Below are 20,250 nucleotides of genomic sequence, written 5' to 3'. Positions count from 1 at the left end.
AATCAGCTTTACAGATGGAAAAAACAACCACTCAGTCTGATGAACTTTCTGGTTTTAAATTTATGTTCTTGAACCCACAAAACCTACCAGAAACTGGGAAAGTGAGAATCAAAATTTATTCAAAGATCTCAGATGCATAGGATTAAACAAACCTTTGGAAGTTCCTCAGAAAGATGCATGCTATTAAATCTACTTTCAAATTTCTCTCTTTTTTGGAATCTAAATAATCCTAAAGTACTTTAACTTTTAGAAAATAAGATCTTGGCTGTTCTAATGTTTTTGCATACTTGTATATACATAAAGTTAACTCTTGTTCACATAGTGAGCCCACTTTCCTGCCTAAATTGGATTTAGTGAATATCGGAGACCCGTCATCATCCTCCTAGAATCCATCCTTTCCTCTTTGCAGCTAGTTACAGGCAACCCTCTTTTCTCAAGCGTTGGTGCAAACAGCTGCTAAACCAGAAACTACAATGTGTAGCCCGCCGTGCATCAGTGTCTTCGTATGACTGAGTGCCAGACAATAAGACGCTACTAGAAATGACGATGTCTCAACTTCCAAGTACGGCCTCGACCTTCTCTTTCTCGCCTTCCACTATCTGGGAATGACAACGTGCGGAGAAGACAACTTGCATCCCGAGATGAAAGTACCTGGTGAGGATGGAGGTGCCTTCCTGCTAGCCCTGAACTTCCACCTTTAGATTTTTGCACATAGGAGAAAAAACTTTTATCTTGTTTCTTCCACTGAGTGATGGGTGTCTTTGTTACAGCAGCACAGACTGTACTAAAGAACAGTGACCGTATGAACAAGGATGAAAGGACTACAAATCTCTGGCTACATCATTCTCAGTATCAGGAGATAGTTTCACATGTACTGTGCTGAAGGAGATCAACTAATGTGCTGATTTCTGGGGAAGAAAATAAGAATTCCAGGTAAGATCAATTGTTCAATGATTATGACTCTGGTCTGACTCCCCATTTTTGGTAAATCTTTTCAGGTTCAGTGACCTACTGACTCCATGAAATGGTTAGTTAGGAATGTGCTAACAACATAGTTTATTGGTAGTCATCACCATTGGCTTTTATATTCTGGGGTGAAATAGAGAGTTTTGTAAGAGCATATAAGAAGCCAGAGCCATGTTTTCAGTTCCCATTATAGCCCTGCCTCTATATAGGTTACAGGCCATGAAGGGGCAAAAACCATGATTAAAGCAAGAAGTTCAGCTGAAGGTAACTTTCAACAAAATATGATTGCATAGAGGCAAAAGGAAAAGAGGGTGCCAGAAGATGAGATGGTTAGATAGCATCATCAACTCAATGGACATGTATCTGAGCACAGTCCGGGAGATAGTGGAGGCCAGGGAAGCCTGGTGTGCTGCAGTTCATGGGGTCGCAAAGAGCTGGGGTCGCAAAGAGCTGGGCGACTTAGCAACTGAACAACAGCAACAATGGCATTATTGCTTCAGGCTATAATAGTAACAATTACCAATTATACCATTGGTAAGACAACCAGTAAATGAAAATCAGGCTTATAACTTTATGAATGGCTTTATGAATTGATCAATGACCCGCGTTTAATTAAAAAATTAGTTTACGGAATTTAAGAAGTCATCAGTCCTTTATTTGTTTTTTTTCCCTCCATCTTGAGCCTAAGTCAGATGTGATATATTCAAATGTGAGCAAAAACACTACAGCTCTTGTCCTGAAGGAGCTGCAGTTTTGTTCCAAGACCTCTAAATGTTTCTGACTGTGCAGTTTCTTGAGAGAAGGAAAACATTCAATGCTCCGAACCTTACATATTTTTTACTTAAGTATTAAAACATTGTTGAATATTAGATACATTATAAAACATTCACAAAAATATTCTAAAGCTAACATTAAAAAATACATACACATGTAAGGGCTTCCCAGGTGGTGCTAGCGGTAAAGAAGCCACCTACCAATGCAGGTAGATGTAAGAGACGCCAGTTCGATTCCTGGGTTGGGAAGATCCTGTGGAGGAGGGCATGGCAACCCACTCCAGTATTCTTGCCTGGAAAATCCCATGGACAGAGGAGCCTGGTGGGCTATATAGTCCATAGGGTCACAAAGAGTCGGACGCCACCGAAGCCACTTACCATGCGCGCACACATACATGTAAGTCACCATCCTTCCTTCCCACATCCTAGGGGGTCACCTTGAATGCACTGAACCCCTTACACTGGAGAACAAGGTGATTGATATGATTTGTATGTGGATTCTCTGCCCCGTATCACCCCTTCAGATACATTTCAAAACAAGTTTCAGGAAGTTTTTCACAAACAGGTACCCAACGTGAAATTAGCAAGCAAGCATGGAAACATCAGAGCTTCCCAGGTGGCCCTAGTGGTAAAGAACCAGCCTGTCACTGTAGGAGATGTGACAGACATGGGTTTAATCCAAGGGTCGGGAAGACCCCCTGGAAGAGGGCATGGCAACCCACTCCAGTGTTCTTGCCTGGAGAATCCCACGGACAGAGGAGCTTCGAGGGGCTACAGTCGGTCCATTGGGTCGCAAAGAGTCAGACACGACTGAGCGACTAAGACTTAAACTTAACAGTAACATCAAGTAGAGTTACCTCCCAGGTCTCAGGATATATAAATAGTGTATAAACTGAGCCTGGCCGGGAGGTCTGAGGGCCACGCACCCCTGCTCAGGCCTGAGGCCCCACTTTGCTCCTTAGCCTGGCAGAGGCCAGAGAGGCCGCCAAAGCCAGAACAAGAACTGCTTTATAAATTGGACACCGTATTTGTGCTAGCGTTTTCTTTATTGTCATAGACTGTTATGACAGACTTCGTAAATTGTGGTTAGTAGAGCTGGATCACTAAGAGGCTTTCAGAGTTCTGTGCTAAAGGGGAAAAAAAGCCAAGAAAACCCAGCCACAAACAAAAAAAGGGAGAAAAACAGCATTACTAGTCTGACCAAAGACGGGCTGGGTAAACACCAGTTTTTGCACACATAGAATGTGATACTATGCTTATGTCTAGCATTTGTTACCACTGGATGGGGTGAGCTCTCAGTAATGACTGCAGCCACCAATGTCATTTTGTTTCACGGGTTCACCCAATATCTATATTAGAACTAAAACTAAGAGACTCACCTACCTATGCATGCCTGCTATTCTATTTTTAGCATCAGCAAGAGAAATGAGAAATCTGATCATTCTGGCAAGATGTGTAGGCTGTCACATTAACCAATAATCCTTATCATAGGATAACACATTTGGCAAATCACTATTTGGCCAAGGTAATGTGGCTCAGCTGGTAAAGAAGCTGCCTGCAATTCGAGGGACCTGGGTTCGATCCCTGGGTTGGGAAGATCCCCTGGAGAAGGGAAAGGCTACCCACTCCAGTATTTTGGCCTGGGGAATTCCATGGACTGTATAGTCCATGGGGTCACAAAGAGTCAGACATGACTGTGCAACTTCCACTTCACTTCACTTCAAGGGAAAGGTAAATCCTTGGTTATTGGAGAAGTTATAGAAAAGTGCCTAGCACAGTGGCACCCTTAATAAACACTGCTTGATTCTAATGGTAAGGTATGAACAGCACACATCTTCTGCCTAGAGAGTCTCTTGTCCAGGGGAAAAAAGGGCATCATCTCCTTTTAAACACACAATGGTATATTATGATAGCTTCTTATTCTTTAAAAAGGATTACCTGTGTGTAACATTGTTACTGATGAATAACAGGTAAAATACTATAGCTCAACAAAAATAAATGTGAAATTAATAAAAAGTTCTACTCATCCCATGGGCTTCCCCAGTGGCTCAGATGGTAAAGAATCCGCCTGCAGTGCAGGAGACCCAGGTTCAAGCCCTGAGTTGGGAAGATCCCCTGAAGAAGGGAACAGCTACCCACTCCAGTATTCTTGCCTAGAGAATCCCATGGACAGAGGACCCTGGTGGGCTACAGTCCATGGAGTTGCAAAGAGTTGAACACGACTGAAGTGACTTAGCACACATGCAAGACATGAGGTAACAATATCACTTTTTAAAAAGAGCGAACAAACTGTCCTCATTCCATTTTTTGATAACCTAAACTACACCCACTTATACAAAATAATTTTATATTATATCAAATTATATATATATAAAATCATATTCACAGACACACACACAATGAGGTCTACTTTAAGGCATTTGTTCTCTTTTATGGATTATGACTTTGCACAGTTCCATCTTTACATTATCCAACCCTATTTTAAAGGTCTCTGTAGAGTTTTCCAGTTTTATTTTCATAAGCTTTGTATATTCCTTGTTAAATGAATTTTTTGGGCTTTTTAAAAATTATGAATGAAACCTTTCATTCATGTTTTCTAATTATTGTTTGAAATGGGGACAGTTAGTGATTATTACCTATTACTTTTGTAAACTGATTTATTTTTCTTGTAGCCTCTTAGTTCCTTTGAATTTTCCCGAGTATACAATCACATCACATTCTATATATTTTATTTCATTCCTATATGAATTAGGTTTGCTAGCACATTCTGAACTATGTTAAATAACATGGGGACAGTGGATATCTTTGTTGTGTTCCTGGTAGAGAAAGAAACGCTCCTATTTTTCATCATTAGCTAACTTTTACTTTGAGCTATTTAGGGTAACATCAAGAATCCAACTAGTTCTACTTTCTAATGGATTTTAAACATCAGAAATACGTGCACAATTTTGCCACTCACTTCTCAGTATTTAGCAAATGATAATGTTTTTCTTCTTTGACCTGTTAAAATGACTCTTCCTTGCATTCCCATAAGTAAACATGAATGGCATCTGTTCTTAATTTTACTTATTTTCTAAATTATCTTGGCTGATTTTGCATACTCATTTTTCCAGAAGAAACCCAAAGTATAGTTTTTAAGAACCAGGGTACCAACGAAATTAAAATTTGTCTTCTTTCCATTGTAAGGAGATTCAGTATATGTTGCTCTAAATAGAAAATGAGGAAGCAATCATTTACATAAACATAATTACCTCAATTAGGGGTCAGTTCTGAACTAATACATTACCTCTAGTACATGTAATTGTTGTTTATAGATCGTTTACTCAATATCTCAGAGGCAGGATTAAAAGCAGACTAACAAAAATGAAACATAGAACAAAGTAATAAAAATGGATTAGAATTTTGTCTTTCTCTGTCTGACTTACTTCACTATATATATTCTCTAGGCCCATCCATGTTGCTACAAATGGCAGTATTTCATTTCTGCCTTAATATTATATCACTTATACATGGAATCTAGAAAATAATACAAATAAATCTATAAATAAACAGAAATAAACTCACAGAAAATAAACTTAGTTACCAAAGGGATAAAACAAAGGAGGGGCAATTTAGGACTACTGGATTAACAGATACAAACTACTATACATAAAACAGCACAGGGAATTATATTGAATATCTTGTAATAATCTATAATGGACTACAATGTGGGAAAAATAACTGAACCACATCACTGTATATCCAAAACTAACATCATATTCTAAATCAACTGTACTTCAATAGCAAATTGAGTGTTAAGATTTCACAGTGTACAGCTCAGTAAGTCCTGTTTTCCCAGTGTGGATCAGAATTTTTGAAGATAATTTTAAATTAAGGGTCTTGCAAATGTTATGTCTTTCCTCCTCTAATATACTATCCTTCACAACACAGCTTATAAATGCCTTAAGAACAGGCTCTCTATATTCTAAATTACTGCATTATTTAAATCAAGTCTAAGTCTTAAATAGACCTGGAAGTTTCCTAAGGACAGTATGTACTTAACACATTTACTGCTGCTATTAATAAAAACATCACAGCGGTTTTCTGCAACCTGCTTCAGTGTTTGCATTGTTTTAATGCAATTTTAGAAAAATGATCAAATGTGTTCTATCTAAACTTTAAAAATATGTCTTTGATTAAACCATCAATAACAATGAATTAGTAATAATGGTGGTAAAGTAATAGATAAACATTTAATGAGCGCATACTCTGTTTCCAAGACTGCGCTAAGGTCCTTTACATCTTTTATTCAAATCAACCACAATCCTATTACAGAGGGATTGTGAACTCTAGTTTTTAAAGATGAGGAAGCCAGAGTGAAGAAATATTAAGTACTTTCCCAAGACCACATTTATTCAAACATAAGTCTGAGTTCACATGCTACAATTTCTCCCACAAAATATACATGATTAAAATGATAAGAGAGTGTGCTAAGTCGCTTCAGTCATGTTTGACACTTTGTAACCTTATAAACTGTAGCCCGCCAGGCTCCTCTGTCCATGGGATTCTCCAGGCAAGAATGCTGGAGTGGGTTGCCATGCCCTCCTCCAGGGGAATCTTTCTGACCCAGGGATCAAACCCATATCTCTTACATTTCCTGCATTGGCAGGCGGGTTCTTTACCACTAATACTACTTGGAAACACCTGAAAGTGAGAGAGAAAGTGTTGGTCATTCAGTCATGTCCGACACTTGTGACCCCATGGACTGTAGCCCTCCAGGCTCCTCTGTCCATGAGATTCCCCAGACAAGAATACCGCAGTGGGCTGCCATTTCCTTCTCCAGGGGATCTTCCCATCCCATGGATCGAACCACATCTCCTGCATTGGCAAGTGGATTCTTTACCACTGTGCCACCTAACCTAAGATGAGGTAAATACAGTATAGCAGTCATTCAATTTCCAATTGCTTCCAATAGTGAAAAATCAGAAGTTACTCATTTTTCTCTTATTTTTAGTAATTTAATTTTTTGCAAAAGCAGAAAAAGAAAATGCTATAGAACATTTAAAAATTAATTAGACTAATGGAATTACTGTTGCTATATAGCTCAAAAATTACAATAGAATATCAAAAGATCAAATTTAAACCTACATTTAAAAATAGGCATCTACTGCATAAAGCTAAGCACCTACACACTAATTATAATGAAAATGCAATATTTTTCAACAACATTCTTATAAATATTAGAACATGATTCTATGATATATATTTTTTTATATTTCAGAATCTCTGAACTGGATGCAACTAGAATCTATAATGATCATGTTTAATTCTTTAGTCAAATTTTTTTCTCTCTTTGTGATGCATGAAATAATAAAGTAAGTTGAAAATTCGTGGTATCTTAAATTTGTTGAAATATAGCAAATATCAGCCTTACGGGTTATACAAAACAGTTTTATCTCTACCTCTATATCCAATACATATCCTCTTTTTTAAAAAATGTGATTACTTACTTGTAAATTTTTTAAAAAGAAACTAATTAAATTTCAACTTAGGTTTGAGGCATTTGAGAAATTTAGAATTTACTGTGAGATGATCAGAGACAGCACGGGGAGTTGCAAACTAGAGGTTGGGATGTCCGAGCAGACGCAAGAACCCATGCAGATGTGTGTTATGCGAGGGAGCAATGTGGACACATGCGCAGGCCCTGGAGTCACGGGGCTCTACCCAGTCCTTGCTGGAGTCAGTAAGTAAAATAAGGCCAAGCCTGCAGAATTCTCAAGGGATTGTATCCAGGAAAACAAAACAAGCGTTTCTCCACTGAGGCTGTCAGTGCAGAGAAGGCATTTGTCGTCTCTGTTCCCCTCCCCTCCCTTCTCACTCAGCCCTCCTGGAAAATCAGAAAAGGACCAGAGAATTTCCCTCTCCCCCAACATCAACTCCTGCTCTCCTTTGCTTCCCCCCGCAAGTCAGATGACAACAGAGGACCAGCTAATACTTATTCTCCACAGAGCCCTGGATCCACAGATGGGGAGTAGGGGGTCTTCCCATTCCAAAATCCAACGTAAAGGAAGCAGGCAGTAGAGAATCCTGTGAGCAGAGAGAATGGTTTCTAAGGCAGGGAATGCAAACTAGCACACTGACTCACTGACTACCACAAACTATCCCTGTCCTCCTTCCAAGAGTGAATTTAAATGCCTCCTCCAAAATAAGAGAAAGAGAGAGAGAGAGGGGAAGGGGAGAGAAAGAAAGGAAAGAATATTTGCATGAACACTGCTGGTCACTATAATTAACCACTCAGTCATGTCTGACTCTTTGCAACCCCATGGACTGTAGCCCACCAGGCTCCTCTGTCCATGGGATTCTCCAGACAAGAATACTGGAGTGGGTTGCCATGCCCTCCTCCAGGGGATCTGCCTGATCCAGGGATCGAACCAAGGTCTCCTGCATTACAGGCGGATTCTTTACCATCTGAGCCACCAGGGAAGCCCAATTAACCACAACCAACTTCAAAAGTATTCTACTAATCCCTCAAAAAAATTCTCTTTAGCTGTCTTACCAATTATTAAAATAAAAAAGAACAAAGTCAACAACACTTAGCCAATTTTAATTTTCAGCATTAGTAGAGTCAGTGAGGGCCCTTGACTTATCATCTCAACATGGACTCACCTTCTGCACAGCTGCTTGAAAAGCCTGTTTAATTCTCTTACACGAATCAGGTATTAATTTTGAGTCTTGACTCTCCAGAGCTGTGTCTTGCAAATCCATGTTTTCATGGAGCTTGAAAATTCTATTAATGCAGTGAGTGTCATCTTCTGATATTCTGTTAGGATCCATCTGAGAGGGGAAAAAAGTGTGAGGACATAAGAGTGGTTATCACTGATCACTCTGCTGTTGAGTCAAGTGTGACTAAGACAACAGAATTCATTCTTGCAAGAATGAATGCAGGTCCCCAACAACTAACAGTTAATACAATTACCCTCGAGTTGGTGCAAACATTGACTTCTAATCTGTTTTTATGAGTATCTGACTATCATCCACAACACACGTGTACACATGTAATTCATGGGGAAATTATCAAAATTGTCTGACGTTATTCAAGTCCTCACTGAGGGGAAGGGCATCGATGAAATTACTGGTGTTCAGTACAGGAAGAGCAAGGCTTTTAAGTCCTAAGGAGCACGCTATGTGGGATTATGAAGCCCACTTGGATATTCAAAGCATGAAACCTACATAAATCAGGTGAAATTAACATCATGTTCAGCTGCCATGTTTGCCTAGCGTTTTCCTTTAATCAATGTGTGTTTTAATCAGCTGAAGAAATCCATTTCCTAGCCCCAAAGAAAATCTGAAGCCAGAAGCAGTTTCCCTTTTTGTTGAACCTCTCACCAGTTTTCTTAGACGGGAGAGCTACATCTGTCAGAAGGTGACTGAAAATGTGTTTGGTGATACTTGGTATCAGCTGGGGTGAAGGGGGCTCATGAGCAACCTATACATATTCATGCTGCTGCTGCTAAGTCGCTTCAGTCGTGTCCGACTCTGTGCGACCCCATAGACGGCAGCCCACCAGGCTCCACCGTCCCTGGGATTCTCCAGGCAAGAATACTGGAGTGGGTTGCCATTTCCTTCTCCAGTGCATGAAAGGGAAAAGTGAAAGCGAAGTCGCTCAGTCGTATCCGACTCTTAGCGACCCCATGGACTGAAGCCTACCAGGCTCCTCCGTCCATGGGATTTTCCAGGCAAGAGTACTGGAGTGGGATGCCATTGCCTTATCCGATATTCATGCTGAGGGAATGCTAAAATTCTTGAAGTGCACGGGATAGTCCCACCCAGAATATCCCCACAGAGTTATCAGCTGGTCGCCTAGTTACAACAGGTACCAGCACAAGTATTTCTTTAAGTATTACTCTTAACATTGTCTGCCAGCTCCTCTTGGGGCTCTGACGAGTCTTTGTAGTGGTTTCAACTGCCAAGTAAAGAGGAGAGGTAATTAGCTACCTAATTGTTTTAATAATAGTGGCTTAACTTATCATTCTCTTCTTTCAAAAACTTCAAGGTACTTCATGTGCATTTGCTTTTTAGGTACAGGCTAGATTAAAAAAGGGGGGGGGAATTATGTTAAGTTTGCAATAACCACAGCACATTCAATTAATACCAGGTCTCTCAATTCCTGGTTTAATTATCTTTCTAAAAGGCAGTGGAAGATGTGCAGGTTTATTAACCAGCTGTCAGAAGTTAACTAAGTACCCTATCCATATCCAAAACTCTCAAAACAAAATGATAGCCTTTCAACAAATGTGCACCCACCAATGCAAATTTTATCATTTCACTCTTGTAAATTAAAGAATTGGTAACATCTATAATCACGGGAGAGGTGTCATTCAGGACACAAAACTACTTGCAACCCATATTTATCTTTTATGTCTTTAAGATAATGAGTACGAATCATAATATCCGAGATTTCATATAAGGCAAGCTTTCAATTCCATAGTTCTGTTAAAAAGCTCACTTATACCAGTAAGTTTGCCACAAAACCAGAGAGGCTTGGGCAACTGGTATGAAGGGTCACTGGGTTTAGACCTCAGGAAAGAAGATTCCTGCGAAGGCCTCAGTTGGCTCACCACCAGAAAGCCACTGAGCTAAAGGGACAGTGTGGTACTAGTGGGGAAACGCCTGGGAACCCTAACATTGGTTAAGCTCCAACCCTGCTGACAAGCTAAGCGCCATCAACAGAAACAGTAGTCCCCACGACTCTTGCTGTGGGAAGTGTAGTCCTGTGACCTTCAGGGTTACAAGCTCAGCCAGATTCTGTTAGAAATGCTGGGCAATGCCTGTGAATCTGCATTCTAACTCAGATTCGAGGTGATTCTGATGCATGTTAAGGTTTGAAAAGTGATGCCTTCAAATACCAAAGGTACAAATATCAATTGTCTACTATTAAAATGTCTCCAGATTTCCCTGGACACCCACTTTAAAGTTTTTTCACAACTAATACCAGCTAGCACAAAAATACTGATATGGTCAATGATGGCTAAAGGTTTAATGAAAAGAAATATGTTGCAAAGATTTTAGTCTCTTCTCTCTTAAAAAACAGCCCAGCCCAGGTCCCAGCCTGGGCCAATTTAATCAATATCCCTAAGAGTTGAGGTCAACTGAATCTCTCTGCCCAAGTGTATCTGATGCGCAAGTGAGAACCATTGTTTCAGATGGTCATGTTAGGGCTTGGTTGTTGTTCGGTTGCTAAGTCGTATCTGACTCTTCAACACCATGGACTGTAGCCCATGTCTACATGCTCCTCTGTCCATGGGATTCTCCACGCAAGAATGCTGGAGTGGGTTGCCATTTCCTTCTCCAGGGTATCTTCCCAACCCAGCGATCAAACCCACATCTCCTGCATTGGCAGGTGGATTCTTTACCACTGAGTCATCTGGAAAGCACAATTAGAGCTAAACATATATAAATGTCACCAATTATTTTCCCAAATGAAAGTGTGATGTCCTTAAGTTTGATATTATACTCAACTATTTTGCTTACTTAAGAGTCATACATTAGAAATTTATTTTTAAATTTTATTTTATTGAATTAGTTAATTTGCAGTGTTGTATTATTTTCTAATGTACAACAAAGTGATTCAGTTTTATACACACACACACACACACACACACACACACACACACACACACACATATATCAGTTTGCATCTGCTAATCCCAAACTCCCAATCTATCCCTCCTACACCTTCCGCCTCGGCAACCACAAGTCTGTTCTCTATGTCTGAGTCTACTTCTGTTTTGTAGATAAGTTCCTTTGTGTCATATTTTAGATTCCACATATAGGTGATATCATATGGTATTTGTCTTTATCTGATTTACTTCAGTTAGAATGATCCAGCCATGTTGCTGTAAATACCATTGTTCCATTCTTTTTATGGCTGAGTAATATTCCATTATCTATATGTGCCATATCTTCTTTATCTATTCATTTGTCAATGGACATTTGTTTCCATGTCTGGGCTAATGTGAACAGTGTTGCTGTGAACACAGGGGCACAAGTGTCTTAGAAACTTATTTTTAACCTACAATCAAATGTCTTTGTTATTCCTGTGCCCTTGCAACTCTCCTTGCCTGCAGATGGAGACCAGAAGAAACCGCTGAGCTGAGGGGCAGGGTGCAGGGCCAGCCATGTGTGTGCGTGCTAAGTTGCTTCAATCATGTCTGACTTTCTGCATCCCATGAACTGTAGTCCACCAGGCTCCCCTGTCCATAGCATTCTCCATGCAAGTATACTGGAGTGAGTTGCCATGCCCTTCTCCAGGGGGTCTTCCCCACCCAGGGATTGAACCGAGGTGTCCGGCACTGCTGGCAGATTCTTTACTGTCTAAGCCACCAGGGAAATCCCCAAATCACAGTAAACTGACTTAAAATGAATTCATTGTACCTAGAAATGACTGCAAATATTAAGTGAATCTTGAATATCTGATTTAAACAGGACTTCAAAAGTACATTTATGATGAGGTAGTTCATATGAAAGGAACTCAGTCTGAAAGCTTCCTTGAAACTTCATCGCTTGTAGGGTTAAATGAGGCAGGATGCTTGATATCTGTGCTACTTTGTTTTCTGTGTTTTCAAGCTGACAGCCCACACACCTCCACATCAGACTTGTGGTAGTGATGGCTCTCCTTCTTGGGTAAAGAACAGCCCAGGGAGGTTGGTGTGCATGCTGGGGGTTTGGGGAAAGAGTTAAAAGGGAACAGAGATTGAGTTTTCTGAAAAACTTATCTTATAGCTAAGTTTACTTTGAATATGGTTATATGGATGGTGTGTGTGTGTGTGTGTGTGTGTGTGTGTGTTTTAAATACACATCAATATTTAAAAGCAACTTTTTGCAAGGGTTTTTTTCTTTGTAAACCAAAGTATGAATACTATGTGGTAAATATATAGCACAAACCACATGCTATTTTTTTCTTTGGCAAGGTTGGTGGAGGAAAAGCCAATCTACACTGGATCTAGTACTTTCATTTTTTTTTTTTCTTAATCTAGGCACAAGTAATCTGCAAACATTCAGGAGGCAGATTTATTTTTAACTATTCAAACATGAGTTGAGAAAGGGAAACTTGTTTTTAAATCACTATAATTTTTTTTTATTGGGGGGTATTTTTCTAAATGCATTTAAAACTAAATTGAACTGTTTTTTCTTTGAACTTTTTTAATGAGGGTATAGCCAATTAACAATGCTGTGATTCTTGAGGATTTTCAGGACTTCCCTCTCTCACCTTTAAACAAAAACAATAAAACTGGCTCCATTTTCTTTCTTTTTTTTTTTTTACTATAAACTGCAAACATATTACCTGATATTAGATAATTTCATTCTAACTCAAATGCATTCAGGAATCCCAAGTAAGTGACCCACAAACTGAGTGGAAATCAAAAATCTCTTATTTGAAACCAAGTTCTCATCCAAAGGAACTGATGTAAGTGAAAACGTTCAACCAGTGTCAGGTCAAACTGGGTCTATTCTCTCAGCTAGAACTTTCAAAGAAGGCTTCCAGCAAATGTAAAAGTGTAAAGAATCGTAGACTGAACCTACAGGTACTGACCATGGAGTTTCAACAGTTACCAGCGCATCTTGTTTCATCTATAAGCAACCATGTTATTATTTTGAAGCAAATTCCAAACATTCTATTTCATTTGTAACTTCTTCTGAATGTATCTCTAAATGTCTAGGACTCCTTTAGATACCATCCTCAGCAAAACCTAACCACATCTAGTGGGGTATTCCTATGAAAACATTGCTCCAAATATTACTTCTTTACTGAAGAAGGCCACTTTTTTAAAATGCAGCCCAAAGCTGGGTTCAGCATAAGGGCTAATACATTTTGCATAAATTTTGGAGAATCCCAATCTTCATGACGTCTAAGAAAACTGTACCCAGAAATTCGATGACATTAAATTCTCCAAATGAAATTTTTCTAGCCAGGCTTACTAACTTACATGTGGACTTTGGAAAAAATTGTTGAAAGTTTTCACTGTTATCCATGTGATGTCAAGACTGCTAAACGATCATGAAAAGGCTAGACTTCTCAGCCTACAAGACCATTAATACTGGAACTCCCTACAAAGAAGTCAAACAATTTCTTCAACAGCCCAGCAAGTCATTCTTTTTGAAATGGTCACATTTCCATGGTTACTGTCAACCTAAGCTGTTCCTGGTCCCTACAATCCATTCATCCCCTAGCTCTTTCAGTGCTGAATACTCACTTTACAATTCCTGCTATGGAAATGCCATAACGCTAAGGTGTTAGAAGAGATAAAAGATGGAGAAGTATTGGGGCTTCCCTGGTGGTCTAGTGGTTAAGACACTGCCCTTCCAATGCAGGGGAGTTGGGTTTGATCCCTGGTGAGGGAACTAAAAACTCACATGCCCCAGGACCAAGAAGTAAAAGTTAATTAATTAATTTAATTTAAAAAGAGAGAACTACTCCATCTTCTGTCTCTTTTCTCAATGCTTCTCTCTTATTTGACTAGGAATTTAAAGTCTTTTGTTATAGTCCCATCATTACCTGGCATCATACATGCAACACAGTAGGTGGACACTATGTTTTGACTAAATGATTCTTAATTCATATTCCGTACCATTGAATAATGTCATATGCAGCGCAGGCACTCAGTATATAGGTATTAAATGGAGGAGGTGGGCAGGACCATATACCGGATGAGAAAATGGATAAATCAGTCATTCTTGGCTGCAGCACAATCCAATGAAAGAACAATGTTTCAGCACTTTCATATAGATTTGTGTAATCTAAAAGACCCTGATGCTGGGAAAGATTGAGGGCACGAGGAGAAGGGGGGCAACAGAGGATGAGATGGTTGGATGGCATCACCGACTCTATGGACATGAGTCTGAGACTTGAAAGTTGTAGTTTTAGAAAAACTTTCTCAATAGGAAAATATTGTTATTAATAGACAAATACAAATTTTCTAAAATACTGTGCATAGTATGTCTACTTTTGTCTCAGTTCATAAACTAGTTCTACAAAATGCAAATTAGTGGATACTGAATACTTAACCAAAAGTCTATGATTACAAGTTCAGGACTCTGGCACATGTCAAAAACCTGTACAACCCAGGCAATGCCATGGTTCGATGCATCCGATTCGGTTTAGTAATCACCTTTGAATCTGAAAACCAATGAAGTCCAAACCCAACTCTCTTTTCCCATAAAAAAAAAAATGCACAGTCAGCCCCCCACTTCCTTTGAGAAAGAATTCACAGCACCAGACAAGAATATTTGAATGAATCCAAGCAACTGCACTGCAATTTCCAAGAAAACACAAGAGCACAAACCACCAGAAAGCATAATGTTACAAATTCACCCCTTCCTTTCTACTATCTCTCTGCAGTCCCTAGCCGGTTTCCCCATCTTTGAAAAGCTTGGTTATTTGCTAGATCGTCGCCAGGCTGTGCCAGGGTAGAGAACTTCACCACCTCCACACACGTCTGGCTTCCTTCCTCCGCCCACCTCCGTGGGAAGGCACGTGGGCCCTTCTCTCTTCTTTCACCACGAGCCAGAGGAGCCCGGCTCCTAAGACTAGGCGTCCCTGGCCGCGCTGTGTCTTTCGGTCCATCTGGTGCCTTGGGCATCGCCACCCGATGCTCCAGAGGCTGCGGGCCGCGCACGCACTGCGACCTTGGGCTCCGCGCGCACCCTGACACGGTGTAAAGCAACCAGCCTCAGGACCTAACTGGAGACGCTCCATTTTGTTCCTAAGTGAACATCACTAAGTGCCTTCTTTGCTCCAAGTAGGATACAGAAGGAGAGAAAAGTGCGCAATCTTTTCCAAAAGAGGTGAGCGACCAATGCGGTCTCGCCGGGGGAAATTCAAACGCACCACGTCGGGCGAGCCCAGCCTCGGCGCAGCAGCCTGGCTGGGCTGCGCGCGGGGGACCCGAGGCCAGCGCTCCGGGGCCCGCGCCCTGCTGCGCCCGAGTCACACGCTCTCTTTTTTTTGAGTCCCTTTCCCCTGCGGAATATGCAAGATCCGGGGAAGCCCGGCCGGGGGGGGAACCAAACTCCACCGCCTGCCAAGTGCTGGAGGGTCGAGGTGTGCGCGCCCCACCTGCGCGCCCTTGGCGGGTGAGCACTCACCTGCGCTCGGAAGTAGAGGAACAGGGCGACGCTGCACACGACCTGGCCCAGCCCCAGCCCGAGGAGGGCCACGAACGTGGAGCGGGAGGCGGCGGCTGCCGCGGGGGTTGCGGGCGGCGGCGGGGCGTGCAGCGGGCCCTCGTGCGGGGCGCCCGCGCCGCTCATCTCCTCGGAGCCGCGCAGGTACTTGGTGTAGTCTCGGCTGGCGCGGCGCATGGCGCTCGGCCCCCTCGCTCGGGCGCTCGCCTCCCTCCCGGGCTGGGCTGCCGCGAGCTCAAGTCCGAAGGCGGCGCGGAGCCGGCGCGCGGCCAGGCGGGCCTCGACGCGGGGCGCTCAGAACCGGGCGCTGCTCCTGGGGAGCGCGGACCGGCGGGGAGGGCTCCTGGCCGTCCCAACTCTTATAAACCGCCTCGGGAGGGCTGGCCCCGCGAGCCAACCCGCCCCGGGCGAAGCTGCCTCTTCCACTCCCACCCCGGGCTCCCCTTCCTTCCTTTCGCCCTCCCTCCCTGACTCTCTCACCGAAAGGCCTCCTCCCTCCCCGTCGGGGGCCTCGGGGGTGGAGGCTGTGGGTTGGTCCAGCGGTTCCCAGACACCACTTGGCCATCGTCTGAAGCTCGAGGAGATGGGCTTTCTGAAAGTCCAAGAGCTGGGTAGGGGAGCGGCGAGGGAATGCCTTGGGCAAGGATGAAGGTGACATTACAGGCGTTCCTGAGTCTGTCCGCATCCCTGAGCCTCAGTTTCCCTACAGGATATAAAAAGTCGGACTTGGTGGTGTCGGAAGGCCCTTCCTATCTGTCTCACCTCCTCTTCCCTCCCACGACACCCCCTCCCAATTTTTTTTCTGTCAGGAGCATCCTCAGGAATACTGAGGGTGCAGCCTCTAGCATACAGGTTCCAAATATAGATTCTGAATTATGTATTTTGGCAAGCTTAGGAAACCAGAACCCTCTCCCCCAAACCCCGGCTTCTGCACCCTCAAAGTGGCTTTAAATGAGGCAGATTTTGAATGTAGCAGCAGGAAGCTTATAGAAACCAAGTCAGACTTAAAAAAAAAAAAAAAGAAAGAAATGGTACAGAGAGAGGATCCAGTAACGTCACATGTAGATGTTAAGAGAGTTGGGTCATATGCCATTCCTACTGCTTGGCAGTAATTTTCCTTCAATGTCCTAAAAATAAGAGTATGCACTGGGAGGTGGGCCACCCAGGAGGGCCCATCCAGCTGCCAATCAGGAAAGGAGAATGTTACACAAAGCTGAGGTGGCCTTAAATATTGGGTTTCCTTGCTAAGGAAAACTTTCTAGGGCTTTTTAAAAGTCTCTCTTCAGAATTGTGCCCTTTGGTGAGAAAATGAAAATATGAACATTGCTCACAGATTTTGATACTTTTTCAGTAGGAGAGAATGGAGGTGCTGGCCAACGTAAACACAGTTAAAAAGTTCGGATGTTTTCACTTTGGGTCCGCATGTTTCAAGTTTGTCTCCTCTTTTTGCATAGTTCTCGAAAGGACGCTTCCAAGAGGGGAGATTTTTCACAATGGCACATCTCTGAGTTACCAAAGTTTGAGTTCTCGGTTGAACACTTAGAACTCAGCACACTTTGAAGAAGAGCAACCAGGATGGGTGAAAAAGGAGCCAAACAAATGAAATGATTTGTTCAAATTCAGATCAAACCCAGTACTCTGTGACAGCCTGGAGGGGTGGGATGGGGTGGGAGGTGGAGGGAGGTTCAAGAGGGAGGGGACACACGCATACCTATGACTGACTCATGATGATGTATGACAGAGACCAACACAATATTGTAAAGTAATTGTCCTCCAATTAAAAATAAGTAAATTTTAAAAATTGTATTTAGCATGCATATGTGTATGCATCTCAAGTTTGATGGGGGAAATGGGAGAACAGCTTTCAAACTCCAGCAGAGAAATAGCAAACATGGATCTCCTGCACGAGGTCCTGGGTTTCTTCCTACGTTTTGTTTGCTCACTTTGGGAAATCAGGGTTTTCCCTCTCTTCCTCTTCATTATTTTTCTTCTTTTGGGAAACAATTCTATATTTCATCCTTTTTACAAGTCTTTATTGAGTTCGAAGATTTTTTTAATGTGTGATAACTGCTAAACCCACGGTGATTTTAATATATAGCCCTATCCATTCTTTTTCAATGTTTTTTAGAATCTTTCTTTCTTTCTTTTTGGCTGCCTCAGATCTCATGATCTCAGGGCCTGTGAGATCTCTCGTTGCTGTGCTGGCTGAGTAGTTACAGCATGCAGGCTTAGATGCCCCGGGCATGTGGGATCTTAGGTCCCAGGCGGGGGATGGAACCTGTGTCCACTGCAGTGGAAGGCAGATTCTTAACCACTGGAGCACGAGGGAAGTCCTATTTTTCAATGCTTTATACAGGTCTTTTATTCCTTGGCATCTTGCTCTTCAGATTACAAGGAGTTCCCTCAACTCTCTCAATCACGTTTGGCCCAAACTTCCCTGGTGGCTCAGCGGTAAGGAATTTGCCTACCAATGCAGGAGACTCAGGTTCAATCCCTGGGTTGGCAAGATCCCCTGGAGGAGGAAATGGCAACCCACTCCGGTAATCTTGCCTGGGAAATCCCATGGAGAGAGGAGTCTGGCCCATTTATTACATTCCTACAGAATTCTTCATGTGACGCTCTTAACTACATGGCAGTTATTTTCCTTTCTTTTCCCAAAGATGCCATCCCTTGGTGTTCCCACATCCACAGGCTGGATTGGAAACTCCACTGTCAGTCCACGTGTTGCTTCTTCAATGGTAATGAAACTTTCTGATCTATTAATTTATTTGTTCATTTGTCAACATTTCACTCCCTATTTACTTGACATTCGCCTAATAAATGGGGTGGTGCCATGGTTGGCTTCGTTTGGAAAATCCTGCATTAAACAAAATTACAGTAGTTGCTTTTTGTTTAACACAGATCTTATGGCGGCGTTAATGTACACATGTATTTTGTAAATCTTCAATAAAGGGATTTGGAATTCTCTGTTTTCCAAAGAGTTCTCATCTATTTTCCAGGGGGAGGGAGGCTTCACATACCAAGGGTTTAAGAAACAAATTTGGGTCAAAAAAAAAACCCAAAAAACAGGTGAGAAACATCTATAGGACACGAATGGACAGTGCAACACAAATGGCCTGAATGTCAGTAAAAGAGTCAGTAGCCAAGGGAACTAACAGGGACTAAAGGAAGAGGAAAGACCAGAACAAGACCGTGGAGGATACTAAAGATTGTGTCAAACTGGAGAAAAGCATTCAGATCCATTTATTTTTATTAATTTTATATTGGAGTATAGTTAATTGACAATGTTGTGTTAGTTTCAGGTGTACAGCAAAATGTTTCAGTTATACATCCACATGTCTTTATTCTTTTTCAAATTATTTTCCAGTAGTCATGTATGGATGTGAGAGTTGGACCATAAAGAAAGCTGAGCGCCGAAGAATTGATGCTTTTGAACTGTGGTATTGGAGAAGACTCTTGAGAGTCCCTTGGACAGCAAAGAGATCCAACCAGTCCATCCTAAAGGAGATCAGTCCTGGGTGTTCATTGGAAGGACTGATGTTGAAGCTGAAACTCCAATCCTTTGGCCACCTGATGCGAAGAGCTGACTCATTGGAAAAGATCTTGATGCTGGGAAAGATTGAGGGCAGGAGGAGAAGGGGACGACAGAGGATAAGATGGTTGGATGGCATCACCGACTCAATGGACATGGGTTGAGTAAACTCCGGGAGTTGGTGATGGACAGGGAGGCTTGGTGTGCTGCAGTTCATGCGGTCGCAAAGGGTCGGACATGATTGAGTGACTGAACTGAACTGAACTTCCCACTTAGGTTATTGCAGAGTATCAAGCAGAGTTCCTTGTGCTATACAGTACAAATCCATCTTAAAGCATCATGCTGACTGTCTAAGTTATCCCCACAGACCTACAGTTTTCTGTTCTTGCCAGGGCTTCTGGGAGCACCCTTAAACCCCACTGGCCCATCAGGTGACTCTCAAGGTGCTTACCGTGTCTTAGATCATCTTCTGGTTCCTACTTCCTTCCTGCTTCATTTTTTCCCCTCCAGCCTCACATTTTATGCCCCAGCAACACAGGACTGCTTGCACCCTCGCATTTTCTTGCCTTTATGTGTGCTCAGTCACTCAGTCAAGCCTGACTCTTTGCGAACCCCATGGACTGTAGCCCACCAGGCTCCTCTGTCCTTGGTATTCTGCAGGCAAGAATGCTGGAGTGAGTTGCCATTTCCTCCTCCAGGGGATCTTCCCAACCCAGGGATTGAACCCACATCTCCTGCACTGGCAGGCGAATTCTGTACCACTGAGCCATGTGTAAAGCCCCTCATGCCTTTATACCTTTCGCTCATTCAATGTCA

General features: G+C 42.3%; 1 protein-coding gene across 1 annotated transcript in view; it reads right to left on the bottom strand.

Moving 5' to 3' along the window:
* TNFSF11 (TNF superfamily member 11) overlaps positions 1–16,079 on the bottom strand; it is a 40,608-nt gene extending 24,529 nt beyond the window's left edge. Inside the window, exons 1-2 of the mRNA XM_081550854.1 lie at positions 15,864–16,079; positions 8,385–8,552 (exon numbers count right to left, since the gene is read on the bottom strand). Coding sequence (XP_081406980.1) covers positions 8,385–8,552; positions 15,864–16,079 — 384 coding nt within the window. The remainder of the gene's footprint in view (positions 1–8,384; positions 8,553–15,863) is intronic.
* Positions 16,080–20,250: the final 4,171 nt, after the last annotated feature.

The sequence above is a fragment of the Giraffa tippelskirchi genome, chromosome 12 (assembly GCF_054371585.1).
Source record: "Giraffa tippelskirchi isolate mGirTip1 chromosome 12, T2T-mGirTip1v1.2.pri, whole genome shotgun sequence".
In the NCBI taxonomy this organism is placed as follows: domain Eukaryota; kingdom Metazoa; phylum Chordata; class Mammalia; order Artiodactyla; family Giraffidae; genus Giraffa; species Giraffa tippelskirchi.
This window is presented reverse-complemented; position numbering and strand designations above follow the sequence as displayed.